Below are 21,668 nucleotides of genomic sequence, written 5' to 3'. Positions count from 1 at the left end.
AGAGGTCAGAGCTGGAGGTCCCGGCTTCCTCCCAGCCATGTGCACTTAAGCGGAAGGGCTGGGCAACAATAAAACCTCCTCTCGCTCCAGCGAGCTCTCCCCTGACACCCTCACCTCCAGTGTGTACGTCAAGTACAGTGCTCACCTAGCGCTATATTACAACTGCCTTTGTGAAAAGGCCAAATGATGCATTTTTTAAATGGTTATTATATATTTATATTCAATAACACCAAGGACCACTCTTGCGTCTGTCTGTCTCCTGTTTTCTTTTCTATTGTCACTGATAAATAGCCTTGCTCGATACGAGCGCACACACAGGGCTGGAAGTGAGTCCACATGCCTCGTCTTTGTAGTTCACCAGAGATTGAGACAGGAAGGTAGAGGGAAGAGCCCCATAATGGCCAGTCATGATTAACATATTCAGAGTGACACTCTCTCTGTGTTCGTTCGTTAAGCCCGGTCTGTCTGACTAATGAAGTGGAGCGGCAGTTTATCAATTAACCCAGCACTGAGCCATTTGTGCTGGGGATAACACTCGCGCCGGGCGTCACGGTGATCCAGTTTGCTGCCCTTTAACCTCTGCGAGTGTCCAACAAGGAAGGACTGTGTGACAATGACAGCAAGACACACAAGTCCACAACTGGAGATCCACTAAACAGGATTTGTGCCTGCTGTTCGCCGGCGAAATGCAGAGGAAAGGGAGTGAATTGATTGGGTAATAGGATCATGAAAAAAAGATCTCCACAAACTAACATTGGGGGTTTTCAGCATTCTTAGACTCGGCATAGATCATAGCAAACAACTTAGTGCTGTCTCTATTAAAACAAGCCCTCCCCTGCCATTATCTTTCCCCCCACTGCTCCTTCCTCCATTTCACATTGTTTGTGTTCATTAAGACATGGGCGACCTGCCTTATCCACACATCAGACCTAGCTCTCAAGAGTAATTGCGATGGTCTCGCAGAGGATAATGTGGTTTAAACTCAGTATAGCCTGTCTATTAGGAGAGACATGATGGCAACCACAAATAATAAAGAACTATTTATTCCTCTCTCTGTGACGCTAACTAGGTAACATATCAAGCCAGCACCGCTAAGGGTCTCTCTTACTGTCAGATATGGCACCCTTCATCCATTCCCAATGGTCCTTGCCTCGACATCTCTGCTCTTCATTTTCTACATGAGCTTGGTCATAAATGCACACACACCTCATATATATTTGATGGTTAATATTTATCCTCGCTAGGGAAGTGCACTTTACATGTGGTAACATACGATTACCTGCAATTCTTATAGCAAAGAAACAAAATCGATATGGATATATAATTCATGACGGAGGGGCTATCAGTTTTTATGGCTCTCTATCCAGGCTCATTAAAGTTTTATCGTAATTGACTGCAAGCAAGAGTTTTTAAGGCATGTTTCTCCCTCACTTTCTACCTTTAATAATTAAGTAAAGTTTAATTGGTTGCATTTTGAAGCACCTAGTGGATGATAGGAGTCTCCCAAATTCAGAACCATAAATTATAGAGTGATATGTTATGCATTAACCTGTCAGTTTGTTCATTTGTTAAGGCAGAAAAGTACGGTCCCAACCCCCCAAATCACACCCAGCAATCGAATAACTGGTCCAGGCCCTTCACAAAATTCCCTTTTATGTCTTTCATTGCTGTGTTAATGTAGTGACATGACGCTGTCACTCAGAATGCTCCCATCAACCAACCAGCCCCGAATCGACTCCGCTGATTGGTGGTCAACTTGTTCTCTTGAAGGGAGATTGACAGATGGAAAATTGCACTCTCAGATTTCACCCTTCATTCGTTGCAGTTGTTCTTCCACTCGTCAACTCTCCGCCATGCCTGAGACAGACAGAGGCTTTATCCATTAGCTGTTGGCTTGGCGGGTGGGTGGGCAGATTGAGGCGGGATGGAGGAGGAGATGGGGGTAGGAAGACAATCCTACATTTGAGCACTCTGAGGGAAAATCAATCATGTCATCATAAGTGAGAAGTATGGATGAATTTCATCAGCTGGTTCCTGTCCTGTTCACGCCGCTGGCTTTCTGACTGCCCTGTCCTTCTGATTGGCATCCTCAATGACCCTTAAATCCGAAAAAGGGAGAGGATTTTGAAAACACTTTAATAAGAGAAATCGGACTCTAGTTCCAGGGTCACAATTTCCCACTTCTCCTGCTGCTGCACTGTGGGAAACCTCTTGACAGAGTGGTAATAGATTTACCACATTATTTTGTGCCAAACCAGCATTAGGCCGTTTTGTAAGAAAATGTTTCTCAACTATTTTCCGTCCACAGCAGATATGATGAAGTGTTATAAAGGGCACCAGCACTCTGCCACTGAAAATGTATTTAATAATTTTCCCCATCATCTCACAAGGTCACCGATGAGCACTAAAAGCATCAGAGGTAGAGGGTGTGAAGCAATCAAAAATGGATGAAAGTGAAGACATGGAAATCACAGATGAGAAATTGACAGCCGTTTACAGCCTTGTTGTTGATGTGAGTGACGGAGCGAGAGAGAAAGTGAGAGGGAACGAGTGAGGAGAGGGAAAAAGGCAGAGTTAAAGTGGTGATAAATTTAATGGAAAAATCAAATACAAAACAAATTCATTCCTCTAAACTTGATGCTTCAGTCGTTCTTTTCTTGGCCTGTGCTAAGCCTTAGAATAAACTGTCACTCCTTATCGATCGCATCTGAATTGTTACCGAGATTTCTGAAAAGTAGTCTTGACACACACCCCGCGAATAGTAATCTTGGGAGATGAGAACATCCAGACTGAACAGCTAACCCCCTGACTTAAAATAAAAGAGGCTTTTCCTTCCTCTCCCTTTTAAATCCAAGCTAATACACTTTGGTGAATTACAAATTCCGTGATAAATATGTTGCGCTGAAAGATGTGCCCTTCGTCGGATTTCGCTGTCTTTGCGGGTAACCGTCAATGAATGAGTGGTGGGGTTGAGGGGGGCTCAGCATTTTGTCACGGAGGGATGTTTATAAACGGCAACCGAGCATGAAATGTTTGTACACGATTTGTTTTTGCCATTTGGTGATGGAGATGACATGATCAGAAAATCAATTCACTCCACATTTGATTTCCAGCGAGCGGTTAAATGACTGCTGTCGACGGCACCCACTGAAATTCATGTATCATGGTATGGTTCATTATATTCCGATGGTGTATTAATTATGGCTATAGATAGAGAGCTCGGCTGTGAGCGGTAGCCTAGCTGCTGTGTGCCAGGGGGAGCTAGCCTGAGGAGGAAAGCTCTGCTTGTATCCACTCATCCCTCAGCTGACAGGCTTGCTCCAGGAGAAAAGGATTTCTCCGGATTGAGTGCCATTTTCTCTTCTTTAACAAGGAAATTAGTGTGTAAAGGAGATCTGTCAGGATAAAGTGCAGCTTGACTGCTGCTGCCCTCCCCTCCTCTCTGTCTTTCTTTCCCGCCCTTCCCTCCCTTCCCTCATCCTGTGACTCGCTCTCCACCTCTCTCTTGCTTTCCTCTCCCTCTATCTGCCTCTCTCCTTCCTCTCCCTTTCTTCCCCTTCTCCCCCACTCAATGGCTCCCTCAGGGGATCTTCCTTGAGCATTAGCAGAACACATCCAATGTCCCAGCTACATGATTTCATGATATGATTTGTACCGGGGATTTGCAATAATCCGCAAATAAAGTTGATAGTGAATGACTCTCAATAAGAGACGCAGACAAGCAAAACCAAACCTTTTAAGATTTTCTTTATCTTTAATGGCATGAAAAATGAATTTGTTTTGCATTGGATCACAACAATTTAGCAATGGCCTGTGTATGTTGTTTTGTCTTTGGCTTTTATGATCATGATTAATTTCTGCACAGGAACCTCAGTGATATACATAATGTATCATTCGCTCATTTAAATGTTCAGTCCCTCTGCTTGGTAGCTCATTACACATTACCCATGTGTGTCTGGGAGTTGGAGTGCGCCAGCCTCTCACTTGTAGTCAAAGATACAGTATCTGCTGCTTTAGCAGGATGTCACAGTTTGACAGTGCGATTAAACTCAGGTGTCATCTCCACCACTCCAGCTTCATTCACCTCTTGTTAGTCCCTTTATTTGGTTCCAACATTAGTGTGAACCAACTTTTCACCTCAAGCAGATAGACAGGGATGAGACCCACTGGCACATTTTAATAAGTCTGCTTCAAAGGTGCAGGGTGAGGGAAAGAAAATAAAAAATCAAAACATCCTGGGTTAATTTGAAATGTACTCTGCATCTGTGATGGGAAACAGCCTCACAGGTGAGTAAGGGAGACAATTAGGGAATATCCGTAAGTGCAGGAGCTGCATACTAAAAAACGCAAATCACTATTTCCCCATCTGGCCCCTACTGTGCCGAGAACTGCAGCTGAGGTCCGATTTCACCCGTCAATCACGGCCGCTTCGCTGTGGGGTGTGAGTCCTGGTGAGAGAGCCTACCCCCAAGTCATTAGCACACACAGTCAAACTGTACTGAGAACTGCCCTGCGCCGCTCTGCTCTGCACCACGGTTTAAATATCCCCAGCCTGTGACAGGATCAGTTTAGCGATCTGTAGGATTGATCTCCTCTTTAAAGTTTTGCCTGAGGCGACTCTAATTGGGAACGAGGCTGCCTCCCACTCCCCTCACTCCCTTAACTGTCAGTCTTGGCTTTGTTTACTGAGGACATGCCCAAACCTATTTACTCAATAATGAGGAGACGTGGTGGGGATGCTGCTGATCACATTGAGGCCCCCAGCGGGACTTCTGCATGCTGGGAAGGGCGGGGACATCATTTTAGACTTTTAGGCTGGTGAAAGTTAGCCTATGTCGTCGCTATAACGTAGAGTGGCGAATAATTTTACCACCTTGTTTTCTCACATTCCTTGATTTGCCGAACCGCTGGGAATTTATTGTTTTTTCTCTGTCATACCGTGCAGTTAGCTAAAATAGAACAGCATTTGAAATACAAAGCACATAAGTAGTGTCATTTTCCACTTGTAAAATGCCCTCTGTATGCTTCATGCCATCTAGATAGAAAAAGCAGACTGAGGGCCCACTCCAAACATGTGAGGTATCGCCAATGTCCTGTTGTTGAGTGGTCTATTAATGACTGGAGGGCCTTGGCCCATTGGGCTATTTCCCTTTTCTCTAATAGTGAATTCCTCAGATTCTCAGCCTCATTTAGGTTGTTTTCATTTGCGCTGACTGACAAAGCCTTTGGTGTGGATAGCGAGGCTATGGAGTCCATTGATGCCCATTGGGATTATGAATGATGAAGTGGAGAAGCTGCCGCTATCAGAGGGACACAACACTGCTCTTAATAGAAAAGCATTTAGAAAGGCAGCAGGGAGGAGGTGGTGGTGCTGGGGGCTTTCTGACACTCGACTGATAAGAGGCAGCTCTTCAGAGGTGGTAGTGTGTACAATGAAACACGCTGATGGGGATACAATGACACACATGTTGCGTCTGACAGGCGGTGATTTAGACGTGGGGTGAAAAAAAAAAGAAAACCTGGACCGCACAACAGAGAGTTTCAACAATGCGATACACTCGATACAGAAATTTCTTTTGAGGCTGCTTGTGCATGTTTGTACTTATTGGTTTGATTTGCGGGAAAATGCATTGTCATTACTCATATCTGGCCGTGACAGATTGAAGAGGGGCAGGGAAAGGGAGAGCGAGGAGTTAGTAGTGTAGTGGCACGGGAGTGAAAGAGAGATATGCAGAAAGGGAGAGCTGTCAGTTTGAGGAATGAGCCTGATAAGAGGAAGGGACTCGGCAGATGGGCAGAAGAAACCGGCAGCACACTTCTCAATTAAACATGTAAATACCAAGAGCAGGCAGCGATGGAGATGAGAAAGTTAAATAAACACAGCACCGTGCTGTGATTACAAGCTCAAAACACCACCACCTTTGCCTTGTTTTTTTTCATTGTTTTTTTTGTTATAGTTCCTGCAACTACAAATAAATCTTTTATCCAGCAAATCGTCTGCTTTAACATACTAAATATTTGTAAAAAAAATTCATCATCTCCTGTGGCTGAATTGATTCACGCAATTGATTCACGAGTCCGATTCTTTGGGAAGTTGCAAACCCACCAGGAAATCTTGATACAGATCTAATTGAGCTATCCATTTACTTTGTCCTTTGTAAGAATTTCTCTATTGTAATATTGTTTTCTAATAATTGTCCATCATTTTTACATACGTGTCCCCCCCCCCCCACCCCGTCCCCCTACCCCCTTGCCCCACCACACATGTGCTCCCTGCTGTGAACTACAGGGAGTATCTTAAATACTTCTGTAGGCAGTGTCCCTGACATTAATAACAATGAGCTTGGCATAACCACAGTACATTCTTAGGGAAGATTCACAGTTTGACATTCAGCCCAGATGCTATCGCAGAGCCTCAGTGTTTAAGACCGCAGAGAAGACAGACATCTGTCACTTGTTACCTTTGAAGTGAATGAGAGAGGGACGCAGAAAAACACAGTGGACAAAAGGCCATTCTGACCACAGACCCTCAGTGTTTACAAACGGAAAGGGAGAGTGACAGGAGAAACTCAAGATGAATGGATCACTGCTGTTGATCTCTCCTTCTCATTCCATGTGCTAAGTTATTCCGTGGCTGCTACCCCAGTGGGGGGTGGAGGGAAACAGGAAGTTGAGAGAGGCAGGCAGAACGCCTCAAGGACTCTGGAGGAGCAGGAGCACTGCAGCCTGCATGGGGAAAGAAAAGTCCCTTACAACTTACTGTACACTTCTCTAACCTTAGGTACCAAACATTACAAATGTGAACATAATCCACTTTTTTAATGAGTAGATGATGCAATATTTGCAATAGTGTTGATTTGCCATGTTGAAATAACAGGATCTGTTGCATTAGCTGTTATTTTTGCAGAGTGTAGATTTAAGAATATGGGTATTTTGACATAATTATTAGAACAACGGCCATATTCATTTGTCTTCTGTCATGTCTCCTCAGACCTGTTTCTATTTCAGGTTGCACGTCAAGTGAGAGCAGCTATATCTGGCTGGCAATTAAGCTGGTCCTGCCTCCCCTTGATGCTTGATTAGTCCGATTGATGGAGGAGGCCATATGTGGCGGTGTCAAAACTTGGCAGCCAGGCTCCATCCTCTCAAATGAGAGGCAGGCAATAAAGAGGCAGGCTGCCCAGAGTGGGTGCACGTATGCAAGGCCCGCAGTGCCATGATTCGGGGCCCCTGATATGTAGCTTTTTCTCTGGGGGTCTTCGGGGGCACTGACCACTCCAGCCAAGTTCTGTTCGGGGGAGAGGTGGCCACCGGCTAGGGGTGTCACTGCACTGAGCCCTCTGGGGCACAAGCTCCAGGCAAGGCGTGGGGAGTGTGTGCGCGTGTGTGTGTGCGTGTGTGTGTGTGTGTGTGGGGGGGGAAGTTGTAGATGGGGGGTTGGGAGGTTTAGCTGAAAGATATGGCCTCTTTCCCAATCTCGCTCGGAGACAACAAAAAGGGAATGCTTGAGAAGGGGAAGCAGCGGGAGGAGAGCACAAAGACAAAGGCGCGGGCAAGGTCAGTCTAGCTAATGGGCCTGAGCCGTAGGCTGCCTGGGGCTAGGCACACTTCTGTTCTCTCTCACACACTGGGCCTTCAAAGACCCTTCAGCCAACCCCTCTCTTCCACTCCTCTTTCACTCTTTTCCCCACTTCCACTGGTGACACTTCCTTCCTTCAAAAGGTTCCGCACAGGTGCCTTAAAAAACACATTTTCTACAAAATACCTCCCAAGGTATTCACGCGTGTCCATTTCATCAACAATTGCAACGCTAATGACTGGCATTTCTCCAAACAGAAATAATTCCACTTGGAATTTCCTAAATGACGGAGAAGATATTTTTTTATTTCCTAAACTAACGGGACGTAGAATTCTTCTTGTCACCGAGCGTCATTAGGTCTAAGGTGGGTTCCCCCTGGAAGTGCTAAGAGGAACTGTTGGAAATGAGGAGGAGGTGGAGTGTTGTTGTCAGGTTGGCTGGCGTTGCTTGGCTCCACTCGAGGGCTCCTTTAATGTGCAGCGGAGTAGAATAAGTGAGTGGCTGTGGGCACCAGCTGAGCTCACTCTCGTCTTCGCCTGGTAGCTGAGGGGTGAGCCGCTGCCACCTGACACTGGGCACACGGCTCAGGGCTCCTCTTGGCAACGTGGCACAGCACACATGTCCCCTCATTTGGATGGAGATTCAGACACAACACACAAAAGCTTTACCCCCCCGGTCCTCCTCCCCCTCCTCCCCCCCCCCCTCCTCCTGTCTTCCCTCCCTCACTCACTCAGTCTCTCTTTTTCCCCTCCTGTTTTTTTTCTCCCCTTCCTTTAGTTTTTGAAGGCATCATAATAATCTGGGTATCTTCTTGATCATGCCCCGTGTTTCTTTTTTTCTTTTTTCTTCTTTTCTTCCTCATCTTCTTGGAGACGAGTTTGAAATTGCCTGCGTCAGGACTTTGCTAATTAAAGTCATACTTTCAAAAATGCCATAATAACTGTTAATTAGCTTGATGCTATTTTCAGCATAATTTGCTAATTAGTGGAAAACCTGTACAGCGTTTCTCTCTAATTACAGTATGGCTCCGCACGGCGCATCTGTGCCTTGACTCCAAATGATACCATTACAAAGTCCCGTATTACGCATTCTCTCAAAACAGTTAATTGCCTCCACAGATAGTGAGATACTTCAGTCAGCTGATTTTTATGGTAATAAATGGACAGGCACAGACACAAACCTCCCTGGTTCATGTTTATGAAATATGAAAAAGGAAAACAACCTCCTTATGAGATGCATGCGTTAGTTTGGAGTATAATCTGGTTGGCTCTGTGATGATTTTGTGTGCTCATGCGTTGAGTTGCCGAGACTTTTAATGAAGTTTGATTTATTCTATGTTATAACCTTGTGAGCATCAGCCATTACATAGTAATTAAAGCGAAAGACGCAGAAGGTAACGACATCAACCTTATAAAAAGGTAGAGGCAGAGATCTGACGGATTGTACTTTCAGAGGTGGTTGCCATGTAAATACAAGTAGCAACATAATGTGGTCATGCCACAGCTTATTACTGAGAATGAAACTACCTTGTCGCCCCGCCAGTTATTTTCATGTAGTCTAGCAAGGGAAGAGAATTATGGACATGACCACTGGTTGACCCTAATACATGTGTATACTAGACACAAATTATGACTCATTAAGTGTGGTGAGGATCGTGATTGGCACGACCTCTGACCTCAGGACGTCAGCTGTGCCCATCCTCCGCTTTGCCCTGCTTTTGACAGCCACCAGCCTGACAGGGCTAGCGTCGGCGCTGGCTAATTAATGCACCACTTCAGAGACCCTTTCATTTATGGCTTCTGAAAGGCATTATTAAATTAATTAAACCACCAAGAGTTAGTCATTATGAAATCAGGAGGTTTACATGGATGACAGCGTTTATGAATTAAACATCCCCAAAGTTCCTCGCAGGAGATACCCCGAGCTGCGTGTGGGTACCTAGCGCGACAGATGTTTGCCTCCCCCCCTTCCTCAAGCTAACCTGTATTGCAAGCGATTTAGGTCTCATTTGGGGGTTTGAAAACTGAGAGCAGTAGAGAAAGAGGTTCGGGATAGCTAATGAGCAGAGAAAGAGAGGGGAAAAGGAGGTCACTAGCTCTGTTCATCTGTAGACAGTGCAGATGGTTCTGTTTTATACAATACAACAATGGCGTACATCAATTTGTTGATCGCTAATAGATAGCTACTCTCAGATGAATTGCAGACTGGGATCAGTTGACTGTGGGTTTTAGCTGAGAACTCTACATTTATAGCCTCCAAACATTTAGAAAAGCTGTGTGCTGTTTTTAACTCATCATGTGATGTGAAAACTACAAATGGTGCACGAGATAAATCCCATAAACTTGGGCTTAGCTGGAGAGCAGAGGGCAGAGATGAGTAGCTCACTCAGGAGCCTTGACGATAGACTCCTTTTCATCTGTGGACTGAGATTCACAGATTATCTCAAGAGGCTCTCTATCTCTGTCCTCGTCTCTATTTCTCTTTTTCTGTTTCTCCACCCTCCCTCCCTCGCCCCTCGATTCAGGAAGTTTGCCAGCTACTGTCTTTGTTTACAATGCCAAGGGAAAATGTCAGAGCCGTTGAGAAAAATATCCTTAGAATCTTTTTTTTCATCTTCTTAATCTAACAGTTTACTGAACTTGATAAGTGTCCTATCAACATGCTAATCAAATTACTTCGGAACCAAAATTGACAGTTTTCATTAATTATACAAGATTATTCTAATTGCAATTCAAATTTATTCATTCCGAACAGAAGGTATTCAGTAATATTTTACAAAATTTGCATATTAAATGGAGGGAGTTGTGCATTATGCATGGTAATGTATGCAGAGTTTCTTATTTTTAACTTCACGGCCATATGTGGTGTCGTTGTAGGAGCAGGTGAAAAGTCTAAGTGTGTTTAATTTGCTTGACAAACATTCGGCTGGAGCTTGTCAAGGGGAGTATTGTGAATGCCAATCTTTATTCCCTCTTTATTGATTACCCCAAACTCTAAACATCTGGAGGTAAATGGCACTGAGAGAGATGAACTGAATCATGGGATTAGTACCTTCAATGACTGAATCACTATCAATTACTTCAATAGCATAATTCAAGTGCACCGCATAAAAGCTACAGTACCTTGGTTTGAGCCAGGATTAATATTGCAATTTAACGTAACAATGGAAGCATGGGAATGATATGGATGGCGTCCAACTTTTTCACATTGATGTCATAAAGCTAATGCCGTTATCTAAATACGAATGTATTTAATTCCTAATTTAGGCTTTGTTTGTAAAATGAAAAGGCTGAACGCATTAGGCACATGTTTTAAAAGGTAATGGATTCTGTGAGTAAAACAACCTTATTTATTCACTGAGACGCAAAACCCCCAATTTGCTCTTTGTTTTTATTTCCTAGAGCGGGCAGTGAAGTGCAAACAGCTTACTGAGAAGCTGTTTACTACAGTATATGACAAAGGGCGTGCGGGCGTGTATGCATGCGTGTGCGTGCGTGTATGTGTGTGTGTGTGTGTGTGTTTGTGGGGAAGGGGGCGGCTCTTCCAGCTCCACAGGCAAGGTCTTGTGTTGTAATGTAAGCGTAATAATTATCAAACAGCATCGGGGGCTCTGGGTATGGGCTTTAACAGGGGGAGAGCATGTTTGATATGTAGAATCAGCCCATAGTGCATCCATAGAGGGTGACTAAATCGCACGGTTCATGGATCACATTAGTATTGCTCTGCATCTACCCTCACACTATAGGTGATTTCCATTTAGACACACATTTCCACATGAAGATAAATATGACTTGAATCGTAATTTCCCTGAAGTAAATATAATACAAATACAACATAATACAGTGTCAGACCAGGCAGGCTAATAGATTACTAGCGTGTTTTCCATTTGTATGGTAAGTGGTGAACCTGGGTGGTGGTCTGGCGAGTAACAAATTGAATGTTTAATCCATCTCAGTGCAGATTGAGGGTATCAGAAAGATCGGTAGTCGTATGAGTTCTCTTGTGACTGGTAGTGTATTAGATATTTTTACTCTTCAGGGGTTTGAGGAATGTTGTTGGATTAACGAGAGGTGCAAAGTGGTAGATAAATGCAATTTCTTATCTTTTCTGAAGTCGTCTGTTATTTTTCAAATAGGTATTTGGATTTGACATGCAGTATTTCCAGTCACTCAGTGGAGTAATCTCTGATGTCAGATTACAATAGCATTGGCTCTGTTTTACTTGGATATTTTATGACTTTTAATTATAGAGTTTTATAATGTATTTTATATCATAATATTGAATTATTAACATGACTCTCTCACACCAGTTACATATGTGTACGTCTCACTCACTTCTCCTCCTCTCTCAGAGGATTCTGTGAGAGAGACCGTTTAAGGGAAACCGTGAGAAATATGCACAAGATATGCTTCTTTAATGTTACCAAACATTCTCTAAGTACATATTTAATTCTTTAATAAATGTTTGCTTTGGCATTTTGGAGAAGCAAGATTAGCGTCAACTGTACAGCACCTCGTATAAAGTGTGACAAATTGATATTTTTATATAGCCTAATCTGTTTACTATGATGTTTATGCGAGGAATTATTACAAACTAATTAAAGAAATCACTTTGATATAATTAGTCAGATTTCAGGAAGCTCATTAGTAGTAATTTGCATGAAAAATAAGCCCTGTAGTGGTGCTTAGGCCCAGCTATTCGATCTGTGTTTTATCTGGTTACACATCAACCCCCATTGTTTGTTGTTTGAGGCTGTCTGAAGTGGCCCAGAATATTTTCAGTCATTGCCCTGAGAAGCGATTGGGTATCTTTTTAAAAAATAAAAAAAATCCTCCCCTAAAGCAAGTCAACCTGTATGTGGAAGCAGACACATGCCTCTGTGTACACAAGGCAGGAGGAGTGAGCGGCAAAACACTGTCTATTTATCTGTCAGGTTTCTGACAAAGAACTGAACTGACAAGTAAGGGTTTCCCCTCAGCCGAGCAGGGGGGCTTTATTCACCGTACTTACATGCCCGGTCTATGCCCAGAGACTCATGTTATTTGCAAATCACATTCTTTGAAAACTCACAAACGGGGCGCGACGTGCCTCGGTACGGGTTTGTCAGCTGCCTTCACAACAACTAGCTATGTATCGCTAACAGTGTGCGGTTCGGTAAGGAAGCAGCTTTCTCTTAGCATTTGCCTCGCTGTCACTTTTTCCAACACATGCGATCTGTGTCTTCATGCTTGGGGTCTCTCTCCTCCCTTAGAGGGTTGCCATCTTCCCTTTGGACTGACAAATAAAACGCCCACACTCCCGCTGAAATAAAAAGAGAGAGGAAAAAAAAAAGAATAAATAAATAAATATACACCCCTGGAATTACATCATTGTCTGCTGAAGCAGCTCCTTCCAGAGCTCGATGTACAAATATAATATTCCCATTATTAGATACAAAAATAAAATAATGGTTATGATTTGAAAATAAAAAAGTTATTTTAAATGCAATATTTATTTTTTTCCCCCTCAGGATACCTCGGTCTTAGACAGAGGGGTTTAAAATGCAGGTTCAAAAAAAGGACCTGTTTATTCTCAATACCCTTTTCCCACCGTGGACGAAATCCTTCCCTAAACATCCGGACAGAGAAGCACTTGTGCGGCGCTGATGTCACAGACCTACCTGGCCTCCCTCTCACAAAAGCTAAGGTATCATTAGCTTGGTCCACACAATGGCCATTCAACCAAGCCACTGCGCTCCTCAGGACTAGGGAACAATGTTATTTTTTGTCTCAGAATTATAAAGAGAGAGTTTTGCAGGAAACCTGACAGACAAAACCCTTTAGAGGTAAATGCTCCAGGCGGCTTTTGGGTTTAATCTTTTCCATTAGCATTTTACCCCCCCCCCCCCTCCTCCTCCCTCTTGCTCACACACAAAGACCATATTTACAGGGTCAAAAGTAAAGGCTCTGAGTCTCTGGAGACTGCTTTTTGTATAGATCTTTTCTATATATCGAACACTTGCTTTTATTTTCATTTCATGCTAATATATTTCAAATGGGCCACTGAGTAGTTAAAATCATAAACAGGTATTGTGGTGGTAAATGTTTTTTCTCTCACAACAGAACAACAAATCTAACACGCTCCTTCCCCCTTTACCAAATATTGTGAGGAATCACACATGCAAGCAGATAACAAATTATTAACCCACAATGCAGAGGTTTATATGATGAAATAGTTATATTGTCAACAATACAACACAGCTAAAGGTTCATATGTGCTACCTTTGTGTGTGTGTGTGTGTTTGGGTACATGTGTGGTTACGTGTGCGTGTGCACACATTCACTTATGCTTGTGTGTGCGTGTGTGTGTATGTGTGTGTGACTCCATGTGTGTGATTCATTCCAGGGCAGTTTTAGTCCTTATAAAATATTCATTTTGGTTGTGCAGGGCCCTGTAATTGCCATCTCTCACCCTGAATTATTTATACCTCGCACAGACTGACAAAGCTTTGCCATACGGCCCCAGATGAATCAGAAAGCAGCCATCTCTGCTGCCAACAGCACTGGGCTTTCACACAAATATGGCAGCCACGTCTCTCTGCCTGGCCTCTCTTAATTTGACATTTTCTTTTTCCCCCTGCCTTTGTCCTAGGTGCACAGAAAGGTTACCTGTTAGCTTTAAGCACCGACCCGCTCTCTGTCTTTCGGTCTCTATTCCCCCCCCCCCCACCCCCCTGCCTACATGACAGTCCACAGTGGGTGTTTTTTTTCCCTTCTGAGAATGCGTTAATGTGGCTGCGATGTCAGAGTGGCTGCCTCATGTTTTATGACGACTGACCAGTCCTGACAGCCACTTTAGATGTATGTATTATACATTAGTAATAATATGGTGTAGAAATACACTCGAATACATTTGAGCATGCATGGACAGACAGCAAAACCACTGACTCACCGACCTATATGTAATACACACACACACACACACACACAAACGTACACAAGCTCATATGCAAATAGGCCCCCACTGGCCTGCTGGATCCAGCATGGCTGTCGGTAAACGGTCAAAGCCCTCCTGCTGGCCCTGCCTGTACAGCTGCGTTCCTTTGCATGTTGCCGGGGTCTGATCACTCAGAGGTGGCACAGGAGAGAGACGGCGCTGTATGGCTCTCATTGTTGGCCGGCTCTGGGGCCTTCCAGAAACCCCCCGTCCATCACCCTAAATACTACTATTCACCCCAGCCAGTTCCTCCAACATATGCTTATCTTCCATCTCACTAGTGCGCGGAGGTGCTGACTGGTATTTCCTCAAGGCCCCAAGCTCCAATGCTGACCAGTAATCAAAGCACCATATTTTTCCTCCTGCGCACAAATAACCTGGAGACACCTCTCCGCCGTCCAGCTGTTGAGACGAGTAAATGTTCCCGAGAACTGTATTGTTGATGTACGTGATTATTATTATTTTTTTTATGTCAGCAACCTCACGACCGACATTATTGAGACTGTCAAAGTCATTATCAGCAATCATCATCACGCAGGTTTTTATGGTGCCGGTGATGATCCAATAATATTTATGAATTCCAGTCGGGATGTAGATGATGCGGGCTCTATAGCGGCAACCAGTGTTTGATTCGTTGTTACAACAGGGCAGGGCAAGACAAAACAACGCAGAATTATTTATGTCTCGTGTCTTATTATATTGTTTTCAAAGTCCTTGTAGAGAAAAGGCGTATTCAGAGTAAAACAAAGAACAGCGTGCAACAGTACACAGCCTCAGCAGTATCTTGATGTGCGGGGATGGGAGAGGCAGAGAGAAAGCTCGGGGCTAAACATGCAGTATGTGGCGGGCTGGAGCTAAAAGCTGCATAAAGCACACAGCCTTAGTCCACTGTTAGCAAGTGATGGATAGTTAGCAGGAGCTCCGAGTGTTCGTCTAATCTGTTACAGTAAACCTGCGCCAAAGCCTGAAGGGAATCAGTGGGGGCTTGCTAGGAGTGGGTTTGACGTGAGACCATTTGTGAAGACGAGCGTTTCTCTTAAGTAAGAAACTAACAGTGTCCAGAGAGAGAGCGAGAGAGAGAGAGAAGGTGAGGAAAATGAGTGAGAGCACAAGAGAAAGAGAGAGGAGGAGGACGAGATACCATAATGAGTCCTGTAGCCATGGAGTAAATGAAGAGGGATTGACAGAGTGAGGGATCCTCAAGTGAAATAATGTCAATGCCACTCTGCCCATTAGAAAGTAAAGGGGGATGGTGGAGGAGAGGGTAAAGAGGGATGAATGGAGGGACACAGCTACATCTTAGGGTGCAGAGGAAGCACATAAATTATTTGTGACACCCCCGCAACACACACACACACACACACACACACAACACCAACAAAAATATGAAATATGAAACAACAACATGAACTGACAATAGCAGCTGAAAAAAAGAAAGAAAGAAAGAAAATCAAAAAAAGGCCTTGGAAATACCCAATAAATTCTCAGAGACATGTAGTTGGGATATTTGATGTCGAACAATAATAATCACAGTGACATCTGCCTTGCTGCTCTCGGAGGAGATGGGCCGAGGCCGTGAGTGGAAGGGGTTAATCTCCCAAACCCAATAAGGTTGGATAGTGAGGCACTTGTTCCCTGATAAAGAAGTGATAGGATCTGTGGGTCCGGTCCCTCGGCGCTTGTACAGGGGTAGAGCAAATATTGTTAATGTGCTGTGGTTTACTTCAGCTAAGGCGAGAAAAACAGCTCTGCTTGACGAGAGAAGACAGCAGCGAACCAGAATACGACAGGAATGGCCACGCAGCTCAGCCGGGCCTCTCAGGGACTTAACTGACGGATATATATATATATATATATATATATATATATATATATATATATATATATATATATATATATATATATATATATATCTCCATATCCAAGACCACTCAGTTGCATAAATAAGTGCTCGGGAAGATTAAGATCTATAAGTGTCTCTATTTCTCGTTTTACCTGCTCCGCCTTGTCACAACAGGAATCTGAATGCAGTTCACTGGAGTGCCTAATAACTGGAGCAGTAGGTAGGAGAGGCAGGAGGCTTGACATTAAGACCCCGGCGTTTTGGAAACCCGATACGCTATTGACCCGTGTACTACTATCTCAGCGTAGAGATCTTGTGTCAGCAGATTGTCTGACTCTTACGGATACTGTGGCCATCTGTCAGTGTATTGTGTAACGGCCTAAACAAATAAGGGGAAGAGCTTTTTGTACAATAAGGTGTACTATTGAAGAGAAAAAACATATCCCCCATGTGTGTAATTAAGAAACTAGCGAGTGAAAAATAATTTCAAATAGCAGACTTTGAACTTTGAATTTCTTACAAGTCATTAAAAATAATACTAATATGAAAATGAATAGTTAAAAAAGATGAATAAAATTGACAGGAGAGCCATAGCCTCCTTAATAATACAACATTATCCTTATTTGCCCTCTTCGCTCAAATCAAAGGGATGGACATTTATGCATGAGTGACATCAACCCTGCAATTAAGTTGGCCATTTAAATGAGAGAAGGCCTTCCTCACCCTGCCTGTTTGTTTTTTTCCCTTCTCTCTTCTTTTTTTCTTCTTCTATTTCCCCTCTGTTTGATGATGGGAGAGGGTGAGCTAGAATTAGGGCGATGGGTCTTCCTTTGAGTGTCAGCCTAAAATGATCAGAGTAAAGATAAGAGGGTCTAGCAGCCCTCAAATCAGTCAAAGTGCCAAAGTCGGCCTTTTTCTCCTCAATTACCGGGTCTGTGAAGCCAGGGAGTGGAAGGCACCGAGCCTGCTGCATTACTAAAGAGACAATCTATTTCCCCTTTGACCAGAGGGAGAGAAATCATTATGGCATGATTAGTAGCTTCGGCAGTGGGCGCGCATGGAGGTACTACAGGAGAATCCGATTAATTGCCTTAGACCAAGGCATGAGCAGGATTGTTTTAACGTTGATTTGTGGACCTGTATGACTGGCTGTCGGAGATAAAAGCTGATGTCAGGTCTTAGTTATACTGGCAGACTTCGGGCATGCAGACAGAGACAGCGCTGATGTCAAAATGAGCTTCCGTGGCTGCCCTGGAAGTCTTTCTCTATATGCCTGTCGATGTCTTCCTCTTTGTCTTTCTTCACACTTCATAGTTTTCCTTTACGCCTCCCACTATACCTCCCTCTACACCCCCCCCCCCCCCTTCCCTCCGATGGACTACACCCCACCCCTCCCCGCACTCCTTTTCTCTCCCTCCTCCAACTGATAGCTGCCTCGGCCGATTATTTCATCCAGTGCGGTCCGCTGAGAGCCTCCTCTCCCGGCTTTGGAAGAGCTTTAATTAGCCATGTTAATATCCCCTTCATTGGCCTTAATATCACTCAACACCTTCCTCCATCTCAGCGGCCACCAGGGTCCCCCTGTCCTGTCAGAACAGCTGATTATTGAGAAGGATAGCTTTAATCAAACCTAATTGCAGTTCATTCTTTCTCTCTATCCCCCTTTGCCCTCCATTGCCAACATCTAATGGCAGCGACGACTTGATATCCCATTAAAAAACAATTAAACAACCTCCTTTTGTCTCCGTGCGTGCCAAAACACCAGCACAAACTTCTGTAGATATTTAAGAAGTAAAAGAGAGAGAGTGGGGCCTCGTCTTAATTGCTCTCCTTCTCACCGAGGACCAATTTGCACTGTGCTCATGGAGAATCTTAACCAACTCAAATGTAATGGATGCTACAGCACTGCCACTGCTGTAGACTATGAAAATTAAGCTTATCTTTTTAGTAGAGAAATTGTGCTTAATTGCCTTCATAACAGTAAACATAAAGGAGCCACTTTATGATAGCGTGGGCACTGCATTTCTTATGCTTATTGTTTCTGAACTTTTGGTTTCGCTGTAGAAGGAACAGTATGTAAAAGCATTAAAGTATCCAAGACAAGAGGAAATACTAACTCTGAAAGTAATGTGTTTCTTTCGTGAAGTCAATGCATTGCCGAGGAAATGTATTCTATCTCTGACATAAATTGTCTTCCAACGGATGATGCATGCACATGCACACACACACACACACACGCACACACACACACACACACACACACACCTTACCCAATCTGTATGAGAGGCGACAGACAAATAAAAGTCGTATTTCAGGTCTGCTTTCCGCAGATGTCTGCTGCTCTACATTATGACTCTTTGGGGAAATAAAAACAGGGTCAGGGAATTAGAGTACATAATGGTCATTTTGATGATCAGCCAACAGATGCAACCCGAAAACACAGTGAACACAATCAAGCGAAATGCACTAATGACAAGTCAGGTTTTTTATGGCCTCACCACACACCGACAGGCAATCAGCATTCTGGCATGGGTTAAAACGTCTTTTATTGATGTCCAAGCCAAAGCTCCTTGGATGTGGAGTGAAAATATTTTCTCACCTCTCCTCTCCCTCCTGGGCCCTCGTCGGAGCACAAGGTATAGGAGTCTATCGAAGAACACTTCTAAATGACCAGTGCATGTGTTAATGTGGCCAGGGTTAGAAGGGTCATTTCAGACTCTGATTTATGGGCTGGCCAGGATCCCACTGGGTGAACAAGAAGTCTTAAGTGTTGTGAAAGCGTCCTCACAGGCCACACAAGCCACTGTATTTAGCGGAATGAAAAGGCCATGCAATCTATGGTGCAATCTATGGTAATCCAATGAGCCGCTGTGATTCTGTGAGCCGACGTAGTATTACAATGGAAACCACAATATTGCATATAGCAATGCAAGTGCAATGTGATGAAAAATAAATATCTCCGTGTGGTATTTATAATGAATCGGAGAAAGCAAAGGCACAATCAGTCATGATTCTTCGGGGAGAATTTACAAAAACAAGTCAATTTCATTGTTTATTCTGTGGGGTTGTGTAAAGAATTTACACAATAGGCTACATCGGAGACATTTTCTATTATTTGGCCCTGTTGTTAATCTTTTTTGTGTGGCTTTTTAACTATTCCACGTCCGTGAGGCCACATCTGATATCCAGCTCTCAACACGAGGCTTTATCAATACATTTTTGCGACACCTGAGAGAAGGCGAGGAAGGCGGCGTAGGAACTAACCAAGCCCAGATCTCACTCAGACGTGACATTTGTTCAGAGACGATTAGCCAGGTTGTAATTTGTGGCATAATTGCCTCACCCACCCACAAGTGCACGGGTGTGTGTATGCGTTGTATGTGTGTGTGTGTGTGTGTGTACGTGGCATACGGTGGTCCCAGGAGTGTCCGCCTAATTGCCTGACAGGACTATAAGTTTTGTGGCGCGCTCCCACCTTGTTAGGTCCTTTATCCCTGATGCTCTTCAAACAAGACCTGGTCACAGGTGGGCCTCATTTGCTTCCCTATTGAACAGGAGTACTTTAATTGCACAGGGGGTGTCCTGGGATTAAATAGGTGGGTGGAATATCAAGTGACTTCCTGTATGTTAGTGGCAGATGGGTGTTGGGAAAGACCCATGAACTCAGGTGAGGGGATGAGATGAGAAAGAGGCTGATGCTCTTGATTGTGAGAGAATGAAACGCTGAGACTTCCCCCCCCCCCCCCCCCCCCCCCCTGACCGAAAGGGTGCAATGTCATGTTTGTTTCTGATGAACGGGTCAGATGCGGGAGCGTTTTTGATAATCCTTCCACAACATTGTCATTTGAAAAAGGTGGTACTAATTGCCTTTGCGTTTTGTTTTGTGCTCTCTTTCAGATTCTTCCTCAAGTTCTTCCTCAAGTGCAATCAGAACTGTCTGAAGAATGCAGGGAATCCCCGAGACATGCGCAGATTCCAGGTGACTGAAGTCTCACACAGATTCCCCACAGCAGCCTGTCTGTCTCTCTCTTTGCAGACACACAGGTGGACAATGTATAGAGGCGCACTACATTAAGTCGCATCGACACACATATGAAAACAATTGTCGGCAAAACCCAGAAAGAAAGAGAGAGAGAGAGATTTTGTGTCCTGTGTGCTCAGGACAGAATATTTATTAGCGAATAGCATCTGACACAAATAAGGATATAGGATTTTAGAGTGCCATCAATCGCGTTCCTGACAGTTTTCTGAGCCTCAGCGCAGAGGGGAGGACGATCCAACCACATGTAACAACAGTGTTAACTCAGGATCTGTCTGGCAGCGGAAACGCATACCTTCTTATACACACATATGTGAAAGTGTGCACACACACACACACACACACACACGCACGCACACATGGATGGATGCCCGTGGAAGCCAGAAGTGCATATATTTGCTTTCTCTACATCCCTCTCTCATTCTTAACCACCATATGCATATACTTAAACTCACACATATGCAGTTCACTGTGTAGCCAATGAAAACCATCTGAAAACCATCATTATTGCGGGCTGACAAAATGCTACGATTTACACGAAAAGGACATCACCGCTGGGAACTTTTACTGCTTCTTTAACCCTCTCGCTTCTCATGTGTCACGTAGTTGAGCCAAGAAATGATTGTCCCCCCCCCCCTCCCCCCGCTGATCCATGTGTCCGACCGTGTATCCATTCTACCCAGACACTTTCCCCACTAGGTCAAGGAGAGAGAGTGAGGGTTTAGTGTGATATGTCCTCTCAGGATAGTGACACACTACAGGTGGGCATCCGTCACTGACAGCACTGTTCTGTGATAGACACACAAGTTAGCATCCTCCAGGAGGAAAGCTAGACATGAAACAGACAAGACAGGGTGTCCCCTCCTGATGTCACTACCATCAGACATCCCCTGCCTCCTGAAATCTTCCCTCAGGGTGAATGTGGACTGATGCATGACAGCCACCAAGGGCTTTCACCTCTTACTCCCGTGTGTCAAAAGGAATGCCAGAACTAAGTTTCTTTCTTTTTTTTTTTTGTGAAACTAAAACATGAACATTAAGTTTAAAATAACAAGATTTTTTTTTTTTTGCTGACGATCATCCCTCGACTTCAGTCCAACAGTTAGTATGCCATTTCCCCCTAAATAGGTTTCCCAGATGCTCCACCGTAGGTGTTTCTCTGGCCAAAGTTGTGTATTCTGCATGCCTTCCACTCCACTTATTACCCCCAAAAACCAGCTGGAGGCCAGAGA

The 21,668-nt window shown here is 44.1% G+C and overlaps 1 protein-coding gene across 2 annotated transcripts in view; it reads left to right on the top strand.

Moving 5' to 3' along the window:
- LOC117743961 (transcription factor COE3) overlaps window positions 1-21,668 on the top strand; it is a 65,889-nt gene that overhangs the window by 19,387 nt on the left and 24,834 nt on the right. For both annotated transcript variants that reach the window (XM_034551963.1, XM_034551962.1), the window contains exon 7: window positions 20,295-20,376. In XM_034551963.1, coding sequence (XP_034407854.1) covers window positions 20,295-20,376 — 82 coding nt within the window. The remainder of the gene's footprint in view (window positions 1-20,294; window positions 20,377-21,668) is intronic.

The sequence above is a fragment of the Cyclopterus lumpus genome, chromosome 15 (genome assembly GCF_009769545.1).
Source record: "Cyclopterus lumpus isolate fCycLum1 chromosome 15, fCycLum1.pri, whole genome shotgun sequence".
NCBI classification, from domain to species: domain Eukaryota; kingdom Metazoa; phylum Chordata; class Actinopteri; order Perciformes; family Cyclopteridae; genus Cyclopterus; species Cyclopterus lumpus.
This window is presented reverse-complemented; position numbering and strand designations above follow the sequence as displayed.